The sequence below is a fragment of the Phascolarctos cinereus genome, unplaced genomic scaffold (assembly GCF_003287225.1).
Source record: "Phascolarctos cinereus isolate Bilbo 61053 unplaced genomic scaffold, phaCin_HiC Scaffold_726;HRSCAF=1367, whole genome shotgun sequence".
NCBI lineage: Eukaryota > Metazoa > Chordata > Mammalia > Diprotodontia > Phascolarctidae > Phascolarctos > Phascolarctos cinereus.
Window position 1 is genome coordinate 366,845,903 of NW_027556098.1, and position 21,385 is coordinate 366,867,287.

At 49.5% G+C, this 21,385-nt stretch overlaps 1 protein-coding gene across 1 annotated transcript; it reads right to left on the minus strand.

The window, feature by feature from the left end:
- Window positions 1–572: 572 nt before the first annotated feature.
- On the minus strand, window positions 573–21,271 carry P3H1 (prolyl 3-hydroxylase 1). Its single transcript, XM_020983417.2, has 15 exons — window positions 20,736–21,271; window positions 17,712–17,864; window positions 16,805–16,994; window positions 16,306–16,437; window positions 11,373–11,512; window positions 4,992–5,081; window positions 4,652–4,704; window positions 4,332–4,453; window positions 3,272–3,399; window positions 2,997–3,092; window positions 2,448–2,598; window positions 2,214–2,331; window positions 2,023–2,098; window positions 1,583–1,723; window positions 573–1,115 (listed from the first exon to the last, which is right to left on the minus strand). Exons 1-15 carry the CDS (start codon window positions 21,231–21,233, stop codon window positions 957–959), a joined length of 2,247 nt encoding a protein of 748 aa, XP_020839076.1. The 5' UTR covers window positions 21,234–21,271; the 3' UTR covers window positions 573–956.
- Between the last annotated feature and the right edge of the window lie 114 nt (window positions 21,272–21,385).

Sequence of the window (21,385 nt, forward strand, 5' to 3'; positions counted from 1 at the left end):
TGCAGCTCTCAGTCCGGCTGACTCTATAGTCCTCACGGGCCCACTTAAGTGTGGGCCACCTTTCCAGGGGAGGTCCTGGGATGGGCCCAGGCACGTATCTGGACATAGCACTATGTACAGCTGCCACCGCCTTGAGCCAGACCCAGGGAGGGTCCGTGGTCAGTTGCAAAGTCTCCTGTAGGTAAAGGCGTGCCCACACACCTTTCCTACACTGGCTTAGGTGAGGACGGGGGTTGCCAGCTGCTCTGCTAGTCAAGGAACAGACAAATGGCCCAGACGGGCAAGCCAGATGGTAGAGGCAGGCGTGAGATCTCCAGGTCCATTCTTCCTGGAAGCTGCTGCCCCCCAGAGGAGTGGAATTGCCAGGAGGCTCCAGGGGACTTTGGCAATGCTCTCTGACAGCAGGGATGAAAGCACGTGGCTGGCATCAGAGAGCCAGCGCCAGGGATGCCGATGGCTGCTTCCCCCATGCTGGGACAGGATTAGGATAATCCTTACCATTTGGGGCCTCTTGTCGGGTGGGGGCGGGGAGGTAGAGCAGATTTCCACCCTCCAAAGAACAAGCCATGACATAGAAAAGGAAATTTTTATTCTTTGGTTGTCTATATAAGGTACCCAAACACTGTAGTGTTGTTGGCCTTGCAAACTGGCCTGCACCAGGACTCCTGGCAGAATGGGGATCCCCTGGCATAGGGGAGCCCTGAGCCTCCAGGCCAGGCTGTAAGGGCAGCAGCAGGCCGGCCCTTCCTGCCAGCCACTCAAGTAGTAGCACCAAGTTTGGGGGAACGTGTCCAGTCGCCCTGGCTCTGCAGACTGGTGCAGGGCAGCAGACAGATGTCACTCCCAATTCTCCAGCCCCAAGGCACTAGAGGGGGCCAGAACAACCTCAATGCAGGCTCCTCCTTGCCCCACTCCCCCATCGATCCATCAGCCAGTGCCCTTCCTCCTGGATGCTGTCATAACTCATCCTTGTTCCCTGACGTGGTCACCGAGGGAGGCTCCTTAGGTGATGTGGCTGAGTCCTGCTGAGCCTCACGATGGGGCTGCTCCTGGGGCAGGTCGGATTCTTCAGGGCTGAAGAGCATCTTTACCAGGTCATCTGCCTGCACCCGGTCCTGTGGGTATAAAGGGGCACAATGTTCTCTTTCCTCTGGTAGGGAAGAAGCCCCCCACTACCTTTCCTAGTGGACACGGGCTCTTTGGTCTCTCTCAATGACCTGGGAAGTCATTCTCTCCAGACCCCTCTCCTGCTTTGGAGGCAGGGGCAGTCAAGGGACCCCAGCCCTCAGTTCTGCCCTTGGCATTCTGGGGCTGAAGACAATGAGTCACTTAAAATCACTGTCATGGTATCTAGTCTGGTGAAATAAACAGGATCCCAAGAGCGTGAAGGGGCATGACTCATCGGGTCCAATCTTGTCCCTTTACAGATATGGAAATGGAGGACTGAAGGGGCCTCAACATCATTAAGACCTAAGCCTGTCTCTAGGGTTCCTCCACCCACACCATGGTCAAGGGATCAAGGGAAAGATGGCTGAAGCAGAGAGGGGAAGGTCTTCTGAGAAAGCAGCCATTCCGCACTCACCCGCTCACTGTGCCTGGGGTCCAGGGTGAACCATAGAGCGATGGCACAGCGCTGCCCCCTGGTGACGGCCCTTACGCCATGAGGGTTTTCTGCCCCTGAGGTGAAGCCCACCGCCCGGCCACACTGGGGCTGCACCTCTGCCTAGGGAAAGGAAACAAGGAAAGTGCTCCTACTTAGGCTGGGTGTCTGGGATCAGAGCTGTGGGCCAGGGCAGGGATGCAAGCTCAGAGGACCCAGGGACCCAACAGGGCTAGAGCTGGCAGTTGCTGCAGGTACTCCCACTTAAGCCAAGGCTCCCAGGCTGACAGCTGCTAAGGGGAAGGCAGTGGAAGGAGAGGCAGCCTCCAGAGGCCTTCACTATGCCCTCCTGGCCCCTCAGGGACCTCAGCTCAGCCCTGCTCCACTGTGCCTGCCTGGGCTCAGGGCAGAGGGTCACTCACCGTCACTGTCTTGGCATCTAGTTCAGTGAAATAAAAGTTTCCGCCATCAAAGTCCCCATTTAGGTAAAGAATAGCACTGTAAAACACAGGAGCACACGTTGACTACAGGCCCTTCCTCACACAGCCCCGCAGTTCTGGCTCCTGAAGCCAGCTAGCTCTCCGAGGAGAAAGCCAGGAGACAGATGTGATACCTGTAGTCCCGGAAGGTGTAGGCGGGGGGCTCCTTGATGCACACCAGGGCCTCGGCATTCAGGATGCAGTTGTCCACATGCACTGGATGGCTGCTGTCCGTCCTGTCTTCCTGGGCTTCTGGAACCCAAGCACATCAGCGATGCAGCTGAGTACCCCCTGCCCCGCATCGGGGCCCGAGGCCCTCCCCCTGGAAAAAAGGCAGGGAAGGAAGGGGCTCCAGCAGCGGGGCCTACCTTCAATAGCTGTGCGGCACACCAGATGGGAGTAGGAGAAGTAGAGGGGTGTGTCCAGCCGGAAGTAGGACTCCATGACACGCCTCACCTTCTCTGTCACATTGTAGTAGAGATGGGCACTCTGCAGGGGCACCTTCCCCTCCTGGCCCAGCTGCCCGGAAGAGGTGGCCCACGGTAGGTTAGTGCCCAACATGCCTTGCCCTTCACCTGCTAGCCCCCAGGGTGCCTAGTCCTCAGTCCTCTTTGCTGTTCCCTATCACACCCAACACCTCCTCAGGACTTAGCTCCTTTACCCCAATCTTTGGGGGGCTTTTGGTTCCTCCCCTGGGGCCCCCTTAGGTTTCTCCTCAGAAAACAATCTTCTCCTAATCCTGGGGTGGCCCAATCTTGTCCTCCTTCTGATAGTGACTCACTGCCCAAGATGAGGACCCCCAAAACAAAGCTCCTTCTCTCCAGAGGAAAGGGGAAAGGATTGGGGGAGGGGGGGAAGCTTTCTTTGAACACCCTCCTTTTGAGCCAGTCTCTTGCTCTCTTCCCCATCACACTTACCTTGAGGGCTTTGAAGACAGTGACACCATAGAATTTCTCACTTTTGGTGTGGGGGGAGGTATGACCACGGTACCCATCCCCTGCAGTTGCCGCTGCCTACAGGACAGAACCCGCAGTATCAGGAACGGGTCACCGCTGCTAATGCCAGACTTTCCCACCCCGCAGGCCAGAGCAGTGGAGGGATCAGACTGGAGTGAGGATCACTAGGCCTCTGGGGAAGAGGAACAGAGCTTGGATCCCTCTGGCAAAGCCACAACGACTGGTTTCCCACTCACGTTGGTGAGTCTCTGCAGCTCCCGACACTCGTCAGCAGAGATGACTCCATCCATCACCACCCGCTGGGAGCCATTCAGCACCCTGGAGTTCATGGTGAGGCTGATTCCATCATAGAGCAGGGGGCCGCCTACATCCAGGAGTGTGAGGATGGAGCCCAGCTGGGATCCAGCTGCACTTCCATCCAGCTGTTCTCGGGGCCCACGGCCACTGAGGCCTAGCAGTGCCTGCTCACTGGGGATGTTTCCCTCCCCACCACTCCTAAAGGGGGATCTGAGGGAAGAATGAGCCTCTAAAAGTTAGGAGACCCGGGCCCTCCTCCTAGCTCTGCCCCTAACAACCCTCTGACAAACTTGGGCTATTATAGCCTGCAGAGAAATGTTTCCAAAATGTTTCCGAAAGTGTCAAACACCTAAGACACACTGACCGCTCAAAGATGCTTCCCCAAAAACCTAAGGGGCAGGTAGTCCAAGCATCTGCCATGTCACAGTGGGTGAGGCTCTAGTACAGGGCATGGACTGAGCCTCCAGTGGGGCACTTAGTGGCTGTGGACGGAGAAGAGCTGCCTTGAAAGAGGTGACCTGACCCCAAGGCCATGCAGCAAGTAAGCAGAAAACTCACAGTTTGAAGCCAGGGCTCGTGCCCTCCATTCTGGGGGTCTGTCTGGTTTTCCCAAGCAGCTAATAATGGAGGGGGGGGCAGGGATCATGTCTCCTCCTTCCTGGGCTCTCCAGTGCCAACAAGGCCTTGCTGAATTGAATAACTGTTAGACACTTAGGTGTCTTATTTTAATTGGTCTGAAGAGGACAGTGCACAGCTTCCTATGTGTCGGGGCTCTCCTCTATGAGCCAGGAATGACCCAGACTTCAGTGCTCCCCTGGGTTACCTCAGGCCCTCTGGGCCTGCCTTCACCCTGGGGCCTGCCCCACTCCTGCTGGGCAGGGAGGCCTGGGGCCCGATGCTACTTTAGCTACTTTACCGTAAGGTAGTAAAGTCCTCTGGGCCTGCCTGGCACCATCAGCCTGAAGCCTCACATCCATTCTGTTGCCATAGTCCTCTCACCTTCCCGAGCCAGAAGGCTCACGTCCACAGCCTCCTTTGTCTTCTCCTCCACCAGAGTTTCTATCTCCTTCATGAGGTTTCCAATCTCTTGAGAAATGCGCACAGCTGTCTCCCGTTCTGTCCTGTTAGGACAAGTCCTCTGAGGAACCCCATGCCAAAGGCAGCCCTAGGGCCGGAACCCCAACATCCTGGGCCCACCATCCTGACAGCCTGTCCATCCCTGGATGGAATCCAAATCTGGCAGGGCCAGAGGAACCTTGGCAAATCAGGAGCCATCTGAGGGCTCAAACCCAACCAAAGACTCAACCCAAGGTCCTCACTTTTGCTTCTCTTGCAGTCTCTTGGGAATCACCTCCTCTGGGGTCCATGTGTCCTAAAACATGTAGGAAAATGTTAGGAAAGGCTTGCTGACCACTTAACCCACATCTCAGCTTGCAAAGTAGGGCTAAGATACATTCCAGGGGGGAAAAAAGGCTAATGTTGCTTTCCTAAGCCCCATCTAGATACCGCGAATGACCTATTTGGACGTCCATTCCTATCTTCTAGTCCTTGGGTTTCACTCCTGACAATCAGCTTCCTTCCACCTTTCTCCTGAACACCATCCAGCCCCGGTGCCATCCCAACCTCAGACTCCCCAGGCTATCCTGAGTTACTGCTTACTGGGTCCACAAAGGGAATTCCAAACACGTCATAAGCAAAGAAAAGTAGCTCCTTCTCCAAAAGGCTTCGGTGTCGGTATCTCTGGGCATTCTGAGGAAGGAAGAACAGTTACTAATTACTCATTGCATGCAAAATACTACTAGATTCTGGGGGAGAGGATACAGATCTTCAATAAGACAGTCCCTGCTCCTTCTGGAGCTCATACCATGTATGAAGCTAAGGTGCAGGACAGAAATAACCCTAATTCTTAAGAGTGAAGGGCTATGTGAGGTCTGAGAGGGAAGGTGCTTAAATGGGGGAAGAGGGGAAAGGGAAATCTGAGAAAGCTTCCTGGAAAAGGCGGCATTTAAATTGAGCTCTAAAAGATGTGCAGACACACTCATTCAGTTGGGTACAGAAATCTCTCTTACTCTACAGGAAAGTAGGAGAGGAAGGGGATAAAAGAAGGGAAGTGTTGATAGGATGGAGGGCAGATTTGGGGAGGTAGTATTTGGACACAAAACACTTTTGAGGAAGGACAGGGTGAAAGGAGAACGAGAGTAGGATTAACGGGGAAAATAGGATGGAAGGAAATACACAGTAATCATAACTATGAAAAAATTTTACAGCAAGTTTCTCTGACAAAGGTTTCATTTCTCATATATATAGCAAACTGAGTCAAATTTATAAAAATAAGAGCCATTTCTCAATTGATAAATGGTCAGAGGATATGATTAGGCACTTTTCAGACAAAGTAATCAAAGCTATCTATAATCACATGAAAAATGCTCTGAATCACTACAGATTAGAGAAATGCAAATTAAAACAACTTGAGGGACCACCTCACACCTATCAGATTGGCTAATATGATAGAAGGGGATGTAGGAAGATTGAGACACTAATGCACTGTTGGTGGAGTAGTGAACTGATTCGACCATTCTGGAGAGCAATTTGGAACTATGCCAAAAGGTCTATAAAACCCTTCATACCCTTTGACCCAGCAATACCACCACTAGGTCTGCATCCCAAAGAGATAAAAACCAAAAAGAAAAAGGGCCTATATGTGTAAACATATTTATAGCAGCTCTTTTCTGATGGGAAAGAATTGGAAATTGAGGGGATGCCCATCAAGTGGGGAATGGCTGAACAAGTTGTGGTATATGATGGAGATGGAATCTATTGTGCTATAAGAAACAATGAGCAGGATGCTCTCAGAAAAACCTGGAAACACTTACATGAACTGATACAAAGTGAAATGAGCAGAAAGAACATTGTACACAGTAACAGCAATACTGTATGATGATCAACTGTGAATGACTAAGCTGTTCTCAACAGCACAGTGATCCAAAGTAATTCCAAAGGGTCCATGATAGAAAGTGCTATCCACTTCCAGAGAAAGAACTGCTGGAGTCTGAACGCAGATCAAGGCATACTTTTCTATTCTTTTGGGGGGAAAGGGAATCTTTCACTTGATTAATATGAAAATATGTTTTGCATGACTGCACATGTATAACCTATGTTAAATTGTTTGCCTTCTTAATGAGGAGGGAAGGAGAGACTTTGGAACCCAAAATTTTTTTGAATGTTAAAAATGGTTTTTATATGTAAAAATAAAATATTTTTTAAAAAGATATGTAAGAGTTCAAGGAAAGGAAGGACCTTTCACGTAGAGGGAAGAGTGTAAGCAGAGGGAGGTTTAGCCTGGAGAATCAGTGAATCTCCGAGTTACGAGCGACCTTAGGAGACAGAAGTTGTCCATCCCCTCTTCCACACGACGGCCCTTCCACCTCTTTAAGACAGCAGGTCTTCTTCACCGCACTGGAACAACCCCAGTTCCTTCTACTCATCTTCATATGGTGTGAATCCAACGCCTCCATTCCCTTGGCTGCCCTGCTCTGGATACCCTCCAGTTTGTCAATGTTTTTTCCCAAGTGTGGCGCCCAGAACTGAATAAATACCCTAGTAGCTGGGGCCTCACTGGGGCACAGGCCAGCAGGGCGACCACTTCTCCAGTCCTGGACGTTACATTTCTCAGTATGGTAGTCTTCGATTGTGTCAGCTTTCTTGGCTGCCACATCACACTCATTAAGCCTGCAATCCACTGCAACCCCTAGATCTTTTTCAGAACTGTTATCTAGCCAAACATCTCCCGTTTTGTACCTGGAAAATTGTTTTTTGAACCCAAGTGTTAGACTAAAGTCTTACATTTATTTACATTTTATCTGTATTAAATTTCACCTTGTAAGAGGCAACATGTTGGATAGACAGCTGGCTGGCCTTAGTCAGGTGCCACCTCTCATACGTCCTGGCTGTGTGACCCTGGGTCAATCACTGAACCTCTCTGTGCTCTAGGGATCTCTCTCGGACTGTAAGCTGCAGAGAAGATGCCAGCCTGCATTGGTAGAGGGAATTCCTCTCCAGGAGCTTCCTACAATGCTGAGATCACAGGCCTAGGTCCAATATCACCATATTTCATTAAGCCCAGTGTTCTAGCCTAACAAAACCTGACCACTCCCGATGTCAGTTGATGCTAGCCATCGTCCCTGGGCTTGTTTCACCTGCATGCCATCTATGCCTTGGTCCTGATGACAGTGTCAAACAGCACAGCTCTATGGGGGCATGCCCCCAGAGACTTCTTCCCGAGCTGATGCTGAATCGTTTATGACCAGTCTTGAGGTCCCATCATTCAGCCAGTTCTGAAACCATATTATCATCCACCCACCTTTCTCCATCTTTTCCCTAAGAGTAGCATAAGATGCTACTTAAAAGCATTTTGTCAAATACTTTTACAGCTTTCCACTGATCTATTAGTTTGGCAGCTCTGTTAAAAAGGGAAATAAGATTAGTTTGGCAAGACATATTCTTGATGAAGCCAAACTAGGTCTGAGATCTCTGCCTCCTTCCTTTTCTTTTTTTTTCTTTTTTTTTAATTTAATGGGATTTTATTTCACTATAATGGGAGTAATTCAGAAAAAAAAAACCCATAGAATTATAGGAATTGATGCCAAGTAAGAAAGCAAAACCAGGAGAACAAAGACACCAGGAATCAGATTAAATACAATGACCAATCTTGGTTCAAGAAAATCTATGATGAAACACACTTCCCTCTTTTTGGAAGGAGTGGTAGACTATAGGTTGTGTTATTAGTCGGTGTGCCTCCTTCCTTTTCTAGAGAGATGCGTATTAACCATCCCTTTAAGAATCTGCTCTAGAATTTTTCTAGAAACTGGAGTCAAGCTCCCTGTACAAACTCTCTTTTTTTTTCCTGTCTTAAATTCTTCAGTCCTATGGCATGGATCCCTCTTCTCCACAATCTTTCAAAGACCACTGACAGGGTCTCAGTCATCACCTGTGCCACTTCCTTCAGCACCCAGTGACCTATCCATCTGGGCCAGATGGTGACTTGACCTCATCAACTCTTCTCTTATTATCTCTTTTTCATCTTAGGTATCAACTCTCCATTAGCCATTTTTGTTTCCAAAAGTCATTCTCCTGGGCAAACAGAAGCAATAAATGGAGCACTTCTATCTTTTATCATCATTGTTAACACTGTCCCTTCTGCCTTGTCTTTACTCCTTTTGTCCTCAGCCTTCTTTGCTAGTCTTACGTCATTCTGAGATTTAGCACCCCGGCCACTCACAACAGGGGACTGCACTGTACTCTTGTATTTGTCCTCATGGCCTACCCTTGATGATACCTTGATATTGAAGTTGTTTGGAAAACTCCCTGTGCATAGATATCAGATTCTTTTTTTTGGGGGGGGGGTGAGGCAATTGGGGTTAAGTGACTTGCCCAAGGTCCCACAGCTAGTAAGTGTCAAGTGTCTGAAGTTGGATTTGAACCCAGGTCTTCTTGACTCCAAAGCTGGAGCTCTATCCACTGATATCAGATTCTTTAATGTTAAATTTTAAATTCCTTCTTTTGTTCTTGGTCAGAATTGTTCCTTTGTCTTCAAAATTTCATTCTTCACAGTTTCCCTCCTGGATTGAGGTCTTCTGTAGAATTTTATAGTCTAGAGGCTCCTACATATATATGCTTTCTCTGAATCCTTTTAGGCTCTCCCAGAAATCTAGGATATATATCAGACTGAGTTTCTTTATCTTCTTTGTCACAAATTCTAAGAGAGAGTGGTCACTTTTCCCCCACTTTTTCCCACCTCAGTTATCTCCTGATTGGTATTAATTAAATCCCAAAGATAATTTCCTTTTATTGATTCTTCTCCTATTTGAAGGATAAAATGATCATTAAAGCAAGTTAAGAAATTATTAGCTTCTCTGCTTTTGGCAAAGACTGGATAACTGAAGTCCTTCATCACTATTATATCTAATTTCTATGCCAGGCTTGTGATCTATTTCTCTTTCTGTCTGGGGGGGCCATAGTATGACTTTGATGATAATACTGCACCTGTTTCTCCTCCATTGGTTTTCATCCAAATACTTTCCACCCTGCAGCCCTGTTCTATTTCCTAGATTTCCTTACAAGAATATGTTATCTTAATTTACAAGGCTACTTTTCATCCCACTCATCCAATCTTTTTTCTTCTGAGTACAGCATTCCTTTCCACATTCACTTTAATCATGAGTCTCTCTCCATTCACTGAACCTCCAAGAGACTTAAAAAAAACAGAAACAAAACTAAGGGGCAGCTAGGTGGTGCAGTGGATAGAGCTTGGGATCAGGAGGACCTGAGTTCAATTCTGGCCTCAGATACTCGACACTTACTAGCTATGTGACCCTGGGCAAGTCACTTAACCCCAAAAAGCAAAAACAAAAATAAAACAACCAAAAAAACAACTAGACCTATGATTTTATCAGTTTAGAGAGATCCTTGTAAGGAATTCCCCCTAACAATGCAGATCCATAACTGTTCTGCAACTTGGAGAGGTGCTTGGGGTGTTGGGAGTAAGTGAGCTACCCAAGGCCAGGAGTCAGGGGTAAGATTTGAATCCATGTCTTGCTGACCCCAGAGGGCAGCTTTCTCTCCATTACACCAGCAGGCCTCCTTGTGTTAGGCCCTTTCATTCATCTTGCTCGTCAGCCACACGCTGGGCACGTGTGTACATCTGGATTTGGGGTCCTCTGAATTTCTGGCTGGTCTCTCCCGTAGTGTAGTGTCTACTTGTTGGGGTGGGGGATGTAAAGAAGCAGTTCTCTTCCTCTCCCCTTCATTTTTAAAGCCTGAATAACTGGCAGCACGCCAGGCAAATGCCCCCTTAAAGCCCTTTTTAGGAACACTCTCTTCCTGTGCAAGAGCCTATAATCTAAGCCATGGAAGACTCGGGAGAAAATGACGGCTGTCTTCAACACTGAAGGGCTGTTACGTGGAAGAGGGATTAAAACGGCCCTGCTTGACTGCACAGGGCATCACCAGCAGCAGTGGGCAGAAGTACTAGGAAGCCAATTTTGACTTAAGAAAAACTTTTAACAATTCGAAGTGTCCAAAAGTGAAGCAAGATGCTTTGAGCAAGAGTAGGAGAGGCTGGCTGACCTTCTAACATACCCCGCAGAAGGAATTCTTGGTTACACTCAGTGGGCTCAGGAGTCTACAACTCAGACACAAAGGTCAACATGGCCAGTGTCTAGAAACGTCCTTTGGGTGGGGAGAGAACAGAAGTGAGGGACAAACCAGAATGAGATGGAGGGGAAGAGGGAAAGGGAATCATCGACATAAAATGATAGAGGAACTCTTAGAGGAGGATGACAATGATCCTTTTTAGCCACATAATGATGCTGAGTCTGTCTCTGGTGAGGAATGGACCCCATCCCACAGCAAGGAATCAGTGCTACCACACACATGGTCCTCCCAGCTTCTTCAAGCTGGCCGACCCCACATCCAGCCAGAACCCTCTGCTCTTTCACCCGGCCCAAGGCTGGCCCTTCCACCATCACTGTCTCAGGGCAGCATCCCCGAGGATGAGCCAGATGGTGAAAGGCTTGAGCTCATGCCATGGGAGGCTCTGTGAAAGGAACTAGGGGTGTGCAGCTTGGAGAAGAGGAAACTCGAGAGGCCAAGAGGATTGTTTTCAGGCATGTGAAAGACTATCACCCAACGAGGGGTCAGAAACGTTCTGTTTGGCCTAACAGGCAGAATCAGGAAAGGTGAGTGAAAGCCACAGAGAAGCAAACTTAGGCTTCATGTCAGGATAAGCTGTCCAAGAGTGGAATGGGCTGCCTTGGAAGGGGGGGAGGGGGACACTCTTCTCTTACTGCAGATCTTTGCATAAAGGCTAGATTACTACTTGGGGACGAGGTTGTAGTGGGGATTTTTTTTCAGGTTTGGTTTGGATTAGTCTCTTTTATTCTTAAGAATCGGTGACCGACCATAGTATCCGCACCCTCACCAGCCCCAACTCTGGGCCTGGACCCACCTGGCCAGCCACCATGACTAATGGAAGCCACTCACCTCCCGGGGATTTAGGAGCTTTGCCGGCTCTTCTCCCAGCATAGCTGTGTAATAGGCAAGGTTCTGATTCATCACCTCGTCATTGGGAAAGAAGAGCAGGTATGTCTTGGCGCATTCAATGGCTTGGGTATAATTCCCAACTGCAAAGAGAAAAACAGCTGCAAAAGGCGGGCACCCCCAGCCCTAAGGGCACATCTCATCAGGACCCAACTCTCAGCAGGGACCCAGGGTCGTGACCACATGAGGACCCAAGGTGTGCTGGGCTGGCTGACTGTCTGACACGCACCTGGCTTCATTGGGAACAACCTTCCGGATCAGTTATAATGGCATCCATGTTTTGTGAATAGAACATACAGATTATTCAGCAAATGGTAAGAAAGAGGGCAAAGACAGAACAAAGCTCAAATCCCTCTAATACTTTAGTTTACAAAGTGCTTTTCTCTCCCCTAATTGGGCAGGGGCTGGCTTTTGCCTTTCTTTGGACCCTCAGTGCCTGGCACACAGAAGGCACTTGATGGCTTATTGACTTGACCTCACATCTACCCACCCACCCCTCAGATCTGGGATGGCCAAAACAGGCCAAAGACCAGGCAATTTCACAAGAAGCCAGGTCTGTGCTGCTCCTGCCACTGCTGCCACTACTATCACTGTTGCTGCTGCCTCTATGATCAGCATTTCCCCCTGTTCTGCCACTGATGACTGCACCATGAAAAGACAATCCCAGGCTTATCCTTCACTGTTTAAATGCAGCTGTACTGGAAAGCACCATACATCGTTAGCCATGCCCCCTCCCCTGCCCCTTGACATCCTCATGTTTGTGGCACCAACAGTATCTCAGGGAGTGAAGGACCAGAGAGGCAGCCCTTGGCTAAAGCCCTTGTGTCACCAGGCATAGCCCGACAGGGGGTTGCTCCGAGCCCATTCCCTAGTTACAACTGAGCTCACAGGAGTAGCCTAGGAAGGGCCCAACCACTCCAATTAGAACCTCGTGGCTGATGAATTCCATTAGCTTTCCTTAAAGACCAGCTCATAGCTGGGTCCACCCCCCAAAGTGAAATGAGCTGCCTCCCGGTAGGAAGGTTAGTAAGGTCCTCAAGTCTGTCCCCTAAGCTCCCTCACCACCCCGCCCCCATCCCTGTCATGTATGTCTTCCTTCAGCTTGCCCCTTGTGCCCTGTCTCCCTCCTTACCTCTGCCTCTGGGAAGCCCTGGCTCCTTTCAAAGCCCAAGTCACGTGAGCCTTCCTCCACAAAGCTTTTTCTGATTCCCCTATTGTTACTTCTCCTCCCGTCCCAAATTTATTTTGCTTATGCTTTGCATTTACTTTTGTGCATATGTTGTTTCTGCCCTTCCTCTTGTTACCTCACAGGGGCCGGTCTACTCCTCTTTGCATTTCAGGTGCCCAGCACAGTGCCCGACACCCAAGAAGAGAGCTGAGCCAGGACTATTCTTTGCTTGGGTGTATGCCCCTTTGCCCTCTCTGCCTCAGCTCTCCCTCCCCAGGTCTTACCCTCTTCTATGCACCACTACCCTCCCACTCTCCCATTAAAATTCCCTGGCTGTTCAGAGTCCAGCTAGCCCTGTTACAAGCGGGCCAGAGGACTCTCAGACAAATCTCTCCAGAGAGATCCAGAATGTGAGTGAGAGAGTTGACTCTCAATGTGAGGGGAGGAGTCAACCTTGTCCATGTGCCCTACTGCTGCTTCTGACCCTCATCTTTGCTCCTTGTACATTCCCCTCTCCACAGTGCTTCCTCTCCCACATTCTCCATGACTCCATCCTGTTCTGTCACCCTTAGTGACAGTGATGGTAACTTTGATGATGGATGACCCCCTTAACAAGCAGGCCCATCAGCTTCTGATTCCTACCACAACTACCTCCACTGGACCTTGGCCACCTTTTTAGACCTTAGGGGCATTCACAACTGCTCTGAGAGCTGGGACTCTGAAATGCTTCCTTCTGACTGCCCCCTCACTCCCAAGTGAACCTGTTCTCAGCCTTCCTCATAACTCTGGCCCCACAAAGCCACTGCCTCATCTGGCCTCCCCTTCATGGTCCTGAACCTCTGGCTCACTACTTCAACGATGCACTCTCCTCTACTCTGGAATGCCTCTCCACACCTTGCTTTCTGCCATTCTGACTTTGCTAACCCTGAAACACCATTAGCTTCCTCTGTTCCCTCCTCCTGAACTGCTGAGCATGCTAGAGGAAGTGACAAAGTGACACTGACTGGGACCCCTCCATAGACACTGAGGCCTTCATTACACCAGACAATCCTTTATATTCGTCATCTCCAAGAGACAGCACCCCCTCTCTTAAACTCCCAACTTCATCCCAACTACCTTCTCTCTCCTTTTCTTTTTCACTCAGAAGATCAAGGCCAATCAATTGGTGGTTCCTCAACCTCCTTCCTCTACCTCTTTAAACCTCTCTATCTTCTCCTGTTCTCCTCCTCCTTTCCCCCAATCACAAGACTGATAGAGTTGGAAGGTACCCCCCCTCATTGTATAGATGGGCAAAGTGAGGCACAGAGAAGTTAGATTCCTTGCCCAAGATCACACAGCAAGTATTAATGGCAGGATTTGAACTCGGGTCTTCTTGTGTCCAAGTCCAGCCTGCTAATTCCTCGATTCCATTCTTTCTTTCCATCTCCAGAACCCGCCCCACTGGTCATTCCCACTCTCTTGCATTTTCAATCTCCTTTCTACTAAGTCCTGCCATAAAAAATGCTTTTGTCTCCCTTAGTGTAAAAGAAAAAAAGCCTTCTCTTGATCCTGCAATGATCCCATTTCACTTTTCCCTTTATGACCAAATTTCCTGAAAAAAAAATCTGGTTGCCTCTATTTCTTTTCCACCAACTCAGTCCCTTTAGCCTTTTTTTTTTGAATTGGGCAATGGGGGTTAAGTGACTTGCCCAGGGTCACACAGTTAGCAAGTGTTATGTGTCTAAGGCGGGATTTGAACTCAGGACCTCCTGAATCCAGGGCTGGTGCTCTATCCACTGTGCCACCTAGCTGCCCCCAAACTCAGTCCCTTTAGCCATTAAAGGCTAACACTCCTAGCACAATCCTGAAACCTCTCCTTCCAAGGCTGTCGATGACCCCCTAACTGCCCAATCCAGAGGACTTTCTGTCCTCCTCTTGACCATCCCATCCCAACCCCTGACTTTCTCTGCTCTTGGTTTCAGTGACACTGGACTCCCATCTAAAGAAAGTGCCTGGGCCAGGCATGCCTTTTCCTCTCGAGGCTTCACTGCAGATTTTCTCTACCATGCCCTCAAATTGGGAACTTCCCTCTCCTCCTTTGGCTTCTTCTTATGTGTTGTCTTCTCCCTGTAGAAGGTAAGCTTCTTGAGGGCAGGGACTGTCTTTCCTTCAGCAGGTATTTGTATGGTTTCAGTGCTGAGCGCAGTGCCTGGTACGCAGTCAGCGCTTAATCAATGCTTGTTGACTAAGTGACTCTGTTCCAATCATGGCTCCCCTCCTACCTGACCATTAACTCCTTTTGGGTTCCCTCCTTGATTCCCTCTTCATCTGGCTCCTCTCTCCTCTCACCCCTTTCCGTGGATGGCTCCCAATTGATCTTTCTGGTCCCAACCTCTTCCCTGATCTAGAATCCTGCACTTCTTGACCAGACTGAAGTTTATGACTCAGTCCTGTTCTTTCTAGGAAGCTTTTGCAGACTCTTCCAGCCTTTCCTTATCCCATCTCTAATCTCCTTTCACATTTATAGGGTATGACGCCCTATCCAGTACTTACTACAGGCTGATTCATAGCTTTTCAGAGTTGCAAGGGCCCTTGGAGACCCCATCTCATTTACAAATGAGAAGACTGGGGGCAGCTAGTTGGTGAAGTGGATAGAGCACTGGCCCTGAAGTCAGGAGGACCTGAGTTCAAATCTGGCCTCAGACCAAACACTTGACACTTACTAGCTGTGTGACCCTGGGCAAGTCACTTAACCCCAACTGCCTAAAAAAAAAAAATTAAAAAAAAACAAACAATGAGAAGACTGGAGTCCAGAGAGGAAAAGTTATCTGTCCAGGATCACAGAACTAGTCAGTAGCAGAGCCTGGGCCTAGAACCCGAGTCCCCTAACAATAACTGTTACTATTACTTACATGTCCATAGCGCTTTCAAGCTGACAAAGCATCTCCACACCCCCAAACCTGGGAGGTGGGTTGTTAACCCACTCTTGGTCCAGGGATCTTTCCCTATCTACGATGCAGGCTTTATAAATCAAAAAGTCATTATTGTTATATGTTAAGGCATCCTTACCAGACTCAAAGTTCCTTGAAGGACTGCCCCCAGGCAGGGCTGGACACAGAGCAGACTTAGATAGTTGTTAAATGATAGCTGTTCTGTCTTCTGAAGGTCACAGTCATCAAAAACCCTGGCATTATGACAACGGGGAGGTTTGGTGTCTGTTTTGTGGGCTGCCTAAGACACTGGGTCCTTATGCGTTACTTCGTTTTGTTTTAGTTTCAGTGCAAGCTCTAATTAAATGCTATAAAAGAACTGCAGAAAGCCCTGGAAGCCCAGGACCCTCCCAAGGCTTTAGGAGGTGCTGATACTTGTTGCTGAGGCCAGGCACATGGTATAGTGGAGAGAACCTTGCAATCAGATTCAGAACATCTGGCTTCAAGTCCTGGTAGCTGGACTACCTACTTATGTGACCCTGGGCAGGCGCTTCTCTGGGCCTCCACTTCCTGGAGCTTATCTCTAAGGTGCTTTCTAATTATAAAATTCTGAGATTCTATGAAACCTACAAGACCATTAAGTAGGAACTATGTCATCTCCATACTACAAAGAGCACCCCTGAGCATTGCAGATGGTGCTATACGAGCTGGAAAAAGAGACGTTAGTCCTTCTCTGTTTTTCATACTGCTTCCATGAAAGGAGTGGAGAGAGGCAGAGAAGGAGGAAGATGGCTCTTACTGTTGTAGTAGGCAAACTGCAGATAATTATAGTGGGATGGGAGGAAATCTTCAAAGGGCTTCTCTCGGCTGGGATGGGAGGCAAGCTCGGTCACACAACTCTGTTTACAACTGAGCACCTGGATATAATGATCTGCAGGGAATCAAGAGAAGGGAATGAACATCAGATCGATCTGGGAGGTTGGAAGCTGTGGACCAGATAAACAAAAATCAAGCAATGGTTAACTGTTGGGCAAATGCCTAAAAGGATGCAAGCCATTAGACAATGAGGCAGAGTCTGGGTCAGAGAGTGAGCTTACAGTGTGGGTTCCTGCCACACTGAGCAGAAGCAGTGGAAGCCTCCCACCTTCCCCCAGGCTGGGGCTCAGCCCAGAGCCCCATCCCCCTCAAGCTACACTGGCATCATTCCAGGATACAGACCCCACTTAGGTAGCAACCAAATGTGTCCTAGAGAAAAAGATGCAGAAAAGGTCCCTTGAGTAGAGAAGAGCAGTGAGCACCTGTGATGGACTGGAAGAGGTCGGCGTTGTACTCGAGGTAGTTGTATCCGTCATAGTCATAGGGGCCCTCACAGAGGGCACGGCACTCCTCATCTGCCACAAAATACTCTTGCAGGGCTGTCTCCAAATGGGGCACCGCTTCACGGGGCTGTTCCTCGGAGTAGAGCCGCACACCCAGCCGGAACTCGTGCTTGAGGGAGGACAGGGGATTCAACTTGCCAGGCCTTGAACTAAGCAAGGACCATTCCTTCCCCTCAGGCCACTGCTACAAGGTACACCAGCTCCTGTCCCTATAGATCTGAGTCCTAAAAAAGACTCAGGGAATGAGTGAAGTGCGCCTAACAGAAATATTAGTAGGAAAAATAAAGACCTGTAGATTGATAATTACAAAAAGCTCCCATAAGAGCCTTTTACATAATAATAAAGCACTCAGGCATTATTGTCTCCATTTTACAGATGATGAGATTGAGGCTCAGGGAGCTCCATCAATTATTAATTAGCCTAAAGCCATGCTCCACTTTACAAAATGGAGAAGAGCCTTCAGAAAGTCCCTGTGCAGCCTTAAAATTTTTTACTCTTCAGCTTTCATGATTCAGGCTGCCAGTTTGAGAGAAACAAGTTGTACCTGGTCTGGTAGGAAGCAGTGAATGCTGCCCTGGGGCACCACTGGCCAAGGGACAGAACTCACTGTCCTGAGTGTCAGAACTATGTCCCACCTGGACCAAACTCAGATAAACTGGCTTTGAGATACCATTTGCAGGTAGTTTCTAATGTACCTAAAAGCAAAGATTTCCCAGTTTAGAAGTGCACAAGGACTTTTGGAAGAATGGGAGGGAGTCTTCTCTGCTAACAGAGGCGGCAAGACAGAAAGGGTGCAGGGAAAGGGAGACTGGGGGCCCTGGTTCACCATGTGGGGTTTGGCCTCGAGGTCCTTGAAGTCCTCCTCCTTGACCCCCGACATCGTTTGATAATAGTCCAAGTTCTGGCGCATCTCCAGGTGCTCCGGGTTCCCCACAAAGAAGGTGTTTGCAGCTGCAACGGCCTTCTCCAGCTTGTTAATCTGGAAGTGAAGCAAAGGGAAGCCGTTCTGGAGTCTGTGCCAAGCAGACAGCCTCCCTTCGAATGGGACTCTCTGCCTCCAGCTCTGCCCTCCAGCCCCTTGGCTATCATGGAGAGCAGGACTGACTATGTCACCTCCTGCTCAAATGCCAATGGCTCCCTATGGCCTCCAGAGTCCAATACGAGCAGCTCTGCTCCACATTAGAAGCCCTCTACAACTCAATCCTTCCCACCTTCCAAGTCTGCCAAGCTTTCCTCCCTGATCCATTCTATAATTGAGCACTGTGAGCCTGTTCATGTATAACACACTCCATCCCTAGACTAGATCATCACTAGAGAGACACTCTCCTCACCTCCTCATTCCTCCTGGTTTTCCAGGTTTCCTTGAAGACTGAACTTAAAACCCCCTTTCTTCAAGACCTTTCCTGGTCCTCTCTGGAATTACTCCCATTTCTACCTCTTATAGCTTGTATGTGCCTAGCCTGTGTTGGCTCCCCTATCATAACACAAGTTCCTGGAAAGCAGGCACCATGTCTCTGCCTTTCTTTGCATCTCATCCACTACCTGAGTGAATGCCACCCTTAGTAAATCCTTACTGACCAAATGATTGATTGACACGTCAGGGACACAGAAAAAGAGAGGCACAAACAACTACAACCCAAGAGGACAGCCAACGGTGAGCAGAAATCCTCAGGGCCTTTCCAGCCAACTGGGCCCAAATATTTCCTTCTAAGAGCATGAGCTGATGCTGGCCAGCCCTACTCTTCATGCCTCTGGTTGAAAGGAACTAAAAGGAACAGCAGTTTCTCTGGGACAAACATAAGGTGGCAGAGATGGTTCTCCGATCAGGCTTGGGGGTACACTTTAAGAGGGGCAATGCTTCACTCAATAGTGCATGGTTTTTCTTTTAAAAAGAAAAACAAAGGTTACATTTATAACTGCTCAATCTTCTAATTCCAGGATTCTAATCAGGAACTGAGATGACCAACAACAAAAACACGTAAGGATGGGTATAGGGCCTTAAAGAATGACATTGGGCTTATTAAGTACTTTGAAAAACAAATGGGGGTGGGGAGAATTAAATGATCAGGTATATCCAGAAACAGGATGTGTTACTGACAAATCTTAAGCTCTTTGATATAATTAAGGGCAGCTAGTGGCACAGTGGGAATAGAGCACCAGGCCTGGAGTCGGGAAGACCTGAGTTCAAATCCAGCCTTAGCCACTTACTAGCTGTGTGACAGCTAAATCACTTTACCACAATCTACCTCAGTTTCCTCATCTGTAAAATAGGCATAATAGGGTAGTTGTGAGGATCAAATGAGATAATTGTAAAGCACTTTGTGAAGCTTAAAGTCTTATGTCAATGTAAGCTATCATTATGATTTCGTGTTTGTCTTTATATCTCTAGTAACTAGCACGGTGCCTGGCACGAGGCAGATGCTTAATTGCCTCAATTGATTCCTACCCCAAAATCCATTCTGGAGAGGAGTTATACTTCCAGCTCCATCACTAACAAGCTTTGTGATATTGGAAAAAACACTTAAATTCTTCAGGCTCAGTTTCCTCATATGTCCTCATACGTGCACTGAAATCTCCACGCCCCCCCCCCCATGAAGTGGGAACTGTCCTTCCTTCCTATGGTTATGTTGTTACATCATTAGGTTTTCGAAGGGATGTGAGTTTGGAGAGGAATTCTGCCTATCTTGCAGAATTTTGTATTATCTATAAGATGTGGGGGGGGCGGTGATCCAGGAAAAGAAGGAAAGCTATGTTTTCAGGGTAAATGTTATGGGGAGATGGATATTTAAGTCCAAATTCTTTGTGCCTTGTCTGCAGGCTGAATTAAAAGTCTGTTCTTTAAAGATGAACTTCGGAAAAACATATAATCGGTACTGCTAGCTCTTGCCCAGAGCCCCAACCCTCCGTGGTTTTTTTGTTCCCTCCTCCTTGAACCACTCCTAATATTCTGCAGAACTAAACTGAAGGGTTGGCACTACTGAATTAACCCTTATGGGCTAGCCTAATGAAGTCAAAGCAGCGTGACTGAATAGGGAAAGAAATAAACCATAACCTGAGCCCAGAAACAGGACTAGTAGCGGTCTGTAATTTCTAACTGTATTCTAACTTTGCTCAGAAACTTGAGAGGGTCCCCGACGGGGAGGAGTCTGAGGCCCCCTGCCTGCTACGTGGCATTCCAGGCCCTGAAACGGAAGGCGCTGGAGTCGGTAGGAAAAGGAAAGGAAAGGAAAAGTCACGAAAAGGCCTGCAAAATACTGTTCTTGTGGTTCCTCTACCTCTTCCAGGCTTTCGAAGAGATGGGGCTGAGAAACTTAGGGAAAAGCACTGGCCAGAAACCAAGCGCTGCAACTTTGTCTACGATGCACCATCAACTAAATTAACTTTAGGGCCAGTAGGCAGATAGCTAGCTCATCCAGGATCCCTGGGTTGGGGCAGGAGCTCAAAGGGAAGATGTGCCTCCAAGCTCTAGAAACTTAAGTCTGGGTCACACTTGCATTTCATTCTCAAAACCCCTTATCAAAATTCAGGCTCTGATACGGCCAGTTTCCTAAGGTAGCCTGGAGGGGATGGGGGAATCCCATCAGCAAAGTCCACAGACCCTCAGGAGTGGGAAGACACCTTGGAGACAGAGAGTCCATACTGTATCTGAACAGGAGTCCCCTCTGTAATATGCCCAAGCGGTTATGCAGCCTTTGCTTGAAGACTTCCCGTGATGGGGCGCTCACCACCTACGACGCCGGCGCATTCATTTCGGAGCAGCTCTCTCTAGGGGCTGGGGAGCTCTTTCTCCCCCGGGGCTTGACCGTGGTCACCCCCCCCGCCCCCGTTCGGCCCCCCGCCGCCGCCCCACCTTGAAGTAGGCCACTTGTAGGTAGTTGTAGGGGCTCCGCTTGCGGAACTCCAGCTCCAGCTCCTCGCTGAGGGTGTGCGCGGCGGGCGGGCCCAGGCAGCCGCGGAGGCAGGCGGCACGCCGCAGCAGCCTCCCGAAGAAGCGCAGGTCGTGCAGGGCCGCCGCGGCCCGGCCCGCCTCGGCCTCGGGCCCCGGCCCTGGTCCCGGCCCAGGCTCGGGCTCCCAGGGGTTCTGGGCGGCGCACTGAGAGCGGCAGCGCAGGCGCAGGGCGCGGAGCGCGGCCCGGGAGCGCAGCGCGCGCTCCATGTGGAGCACCACCGCAGCCCAGTCCCCGCGCGCGTAGGCCGCGGCGCCCGCCGCGAACAGCCCGTCCGGGCCTTCGGCCGACTCCAGCCCCGTCGCCGCAGCCGCCGTCCCCGGGTCCGCCGCAGTCCAGAGCCAGGCCTCGGCCCCCGCCCCGGCCAAGGACAACCACATCCACAGAGCGTGCCAGGCCATAGCCGACGGTGCACACCTAACGGACCGGCCGGCAGCTACCCACCGCTTGCCTGGAGCTCCGCCCCACGATGCTAACCCCGCCCCTAGACCCACGCACCGCCCCCACAGGGTAGCCCCGCCCTCAGGCTTCCCTAAAGGGGTGAGCCCTGCCC

Excerpts from the sequence above, each read along its gene's own strand:
- P3H1 (XM_020983417.2), bottom strand. The coding sequence starts at position 21,233 with ATGGCCTGGCACGCTCTGTGGATGTGGTTGTCCTTGGCCGGGGCGGGG. Across the intron at positions 4,454-4,651 it reads AGACTGCAAGAGAAGCAAAA|GACAGAACGGGAGACAGCTG; the intron begins GTGAGGACCTTG and ends TTGTCCTAACAG. Across the intron at positions 2,332-2,447 it reads GTGCCGCACAGCTATTGAAG|AAGCCCAGGAAGACAGGACG; the intron begins GTAGGCCCCGCT and ends CTTGGGTTCCAG.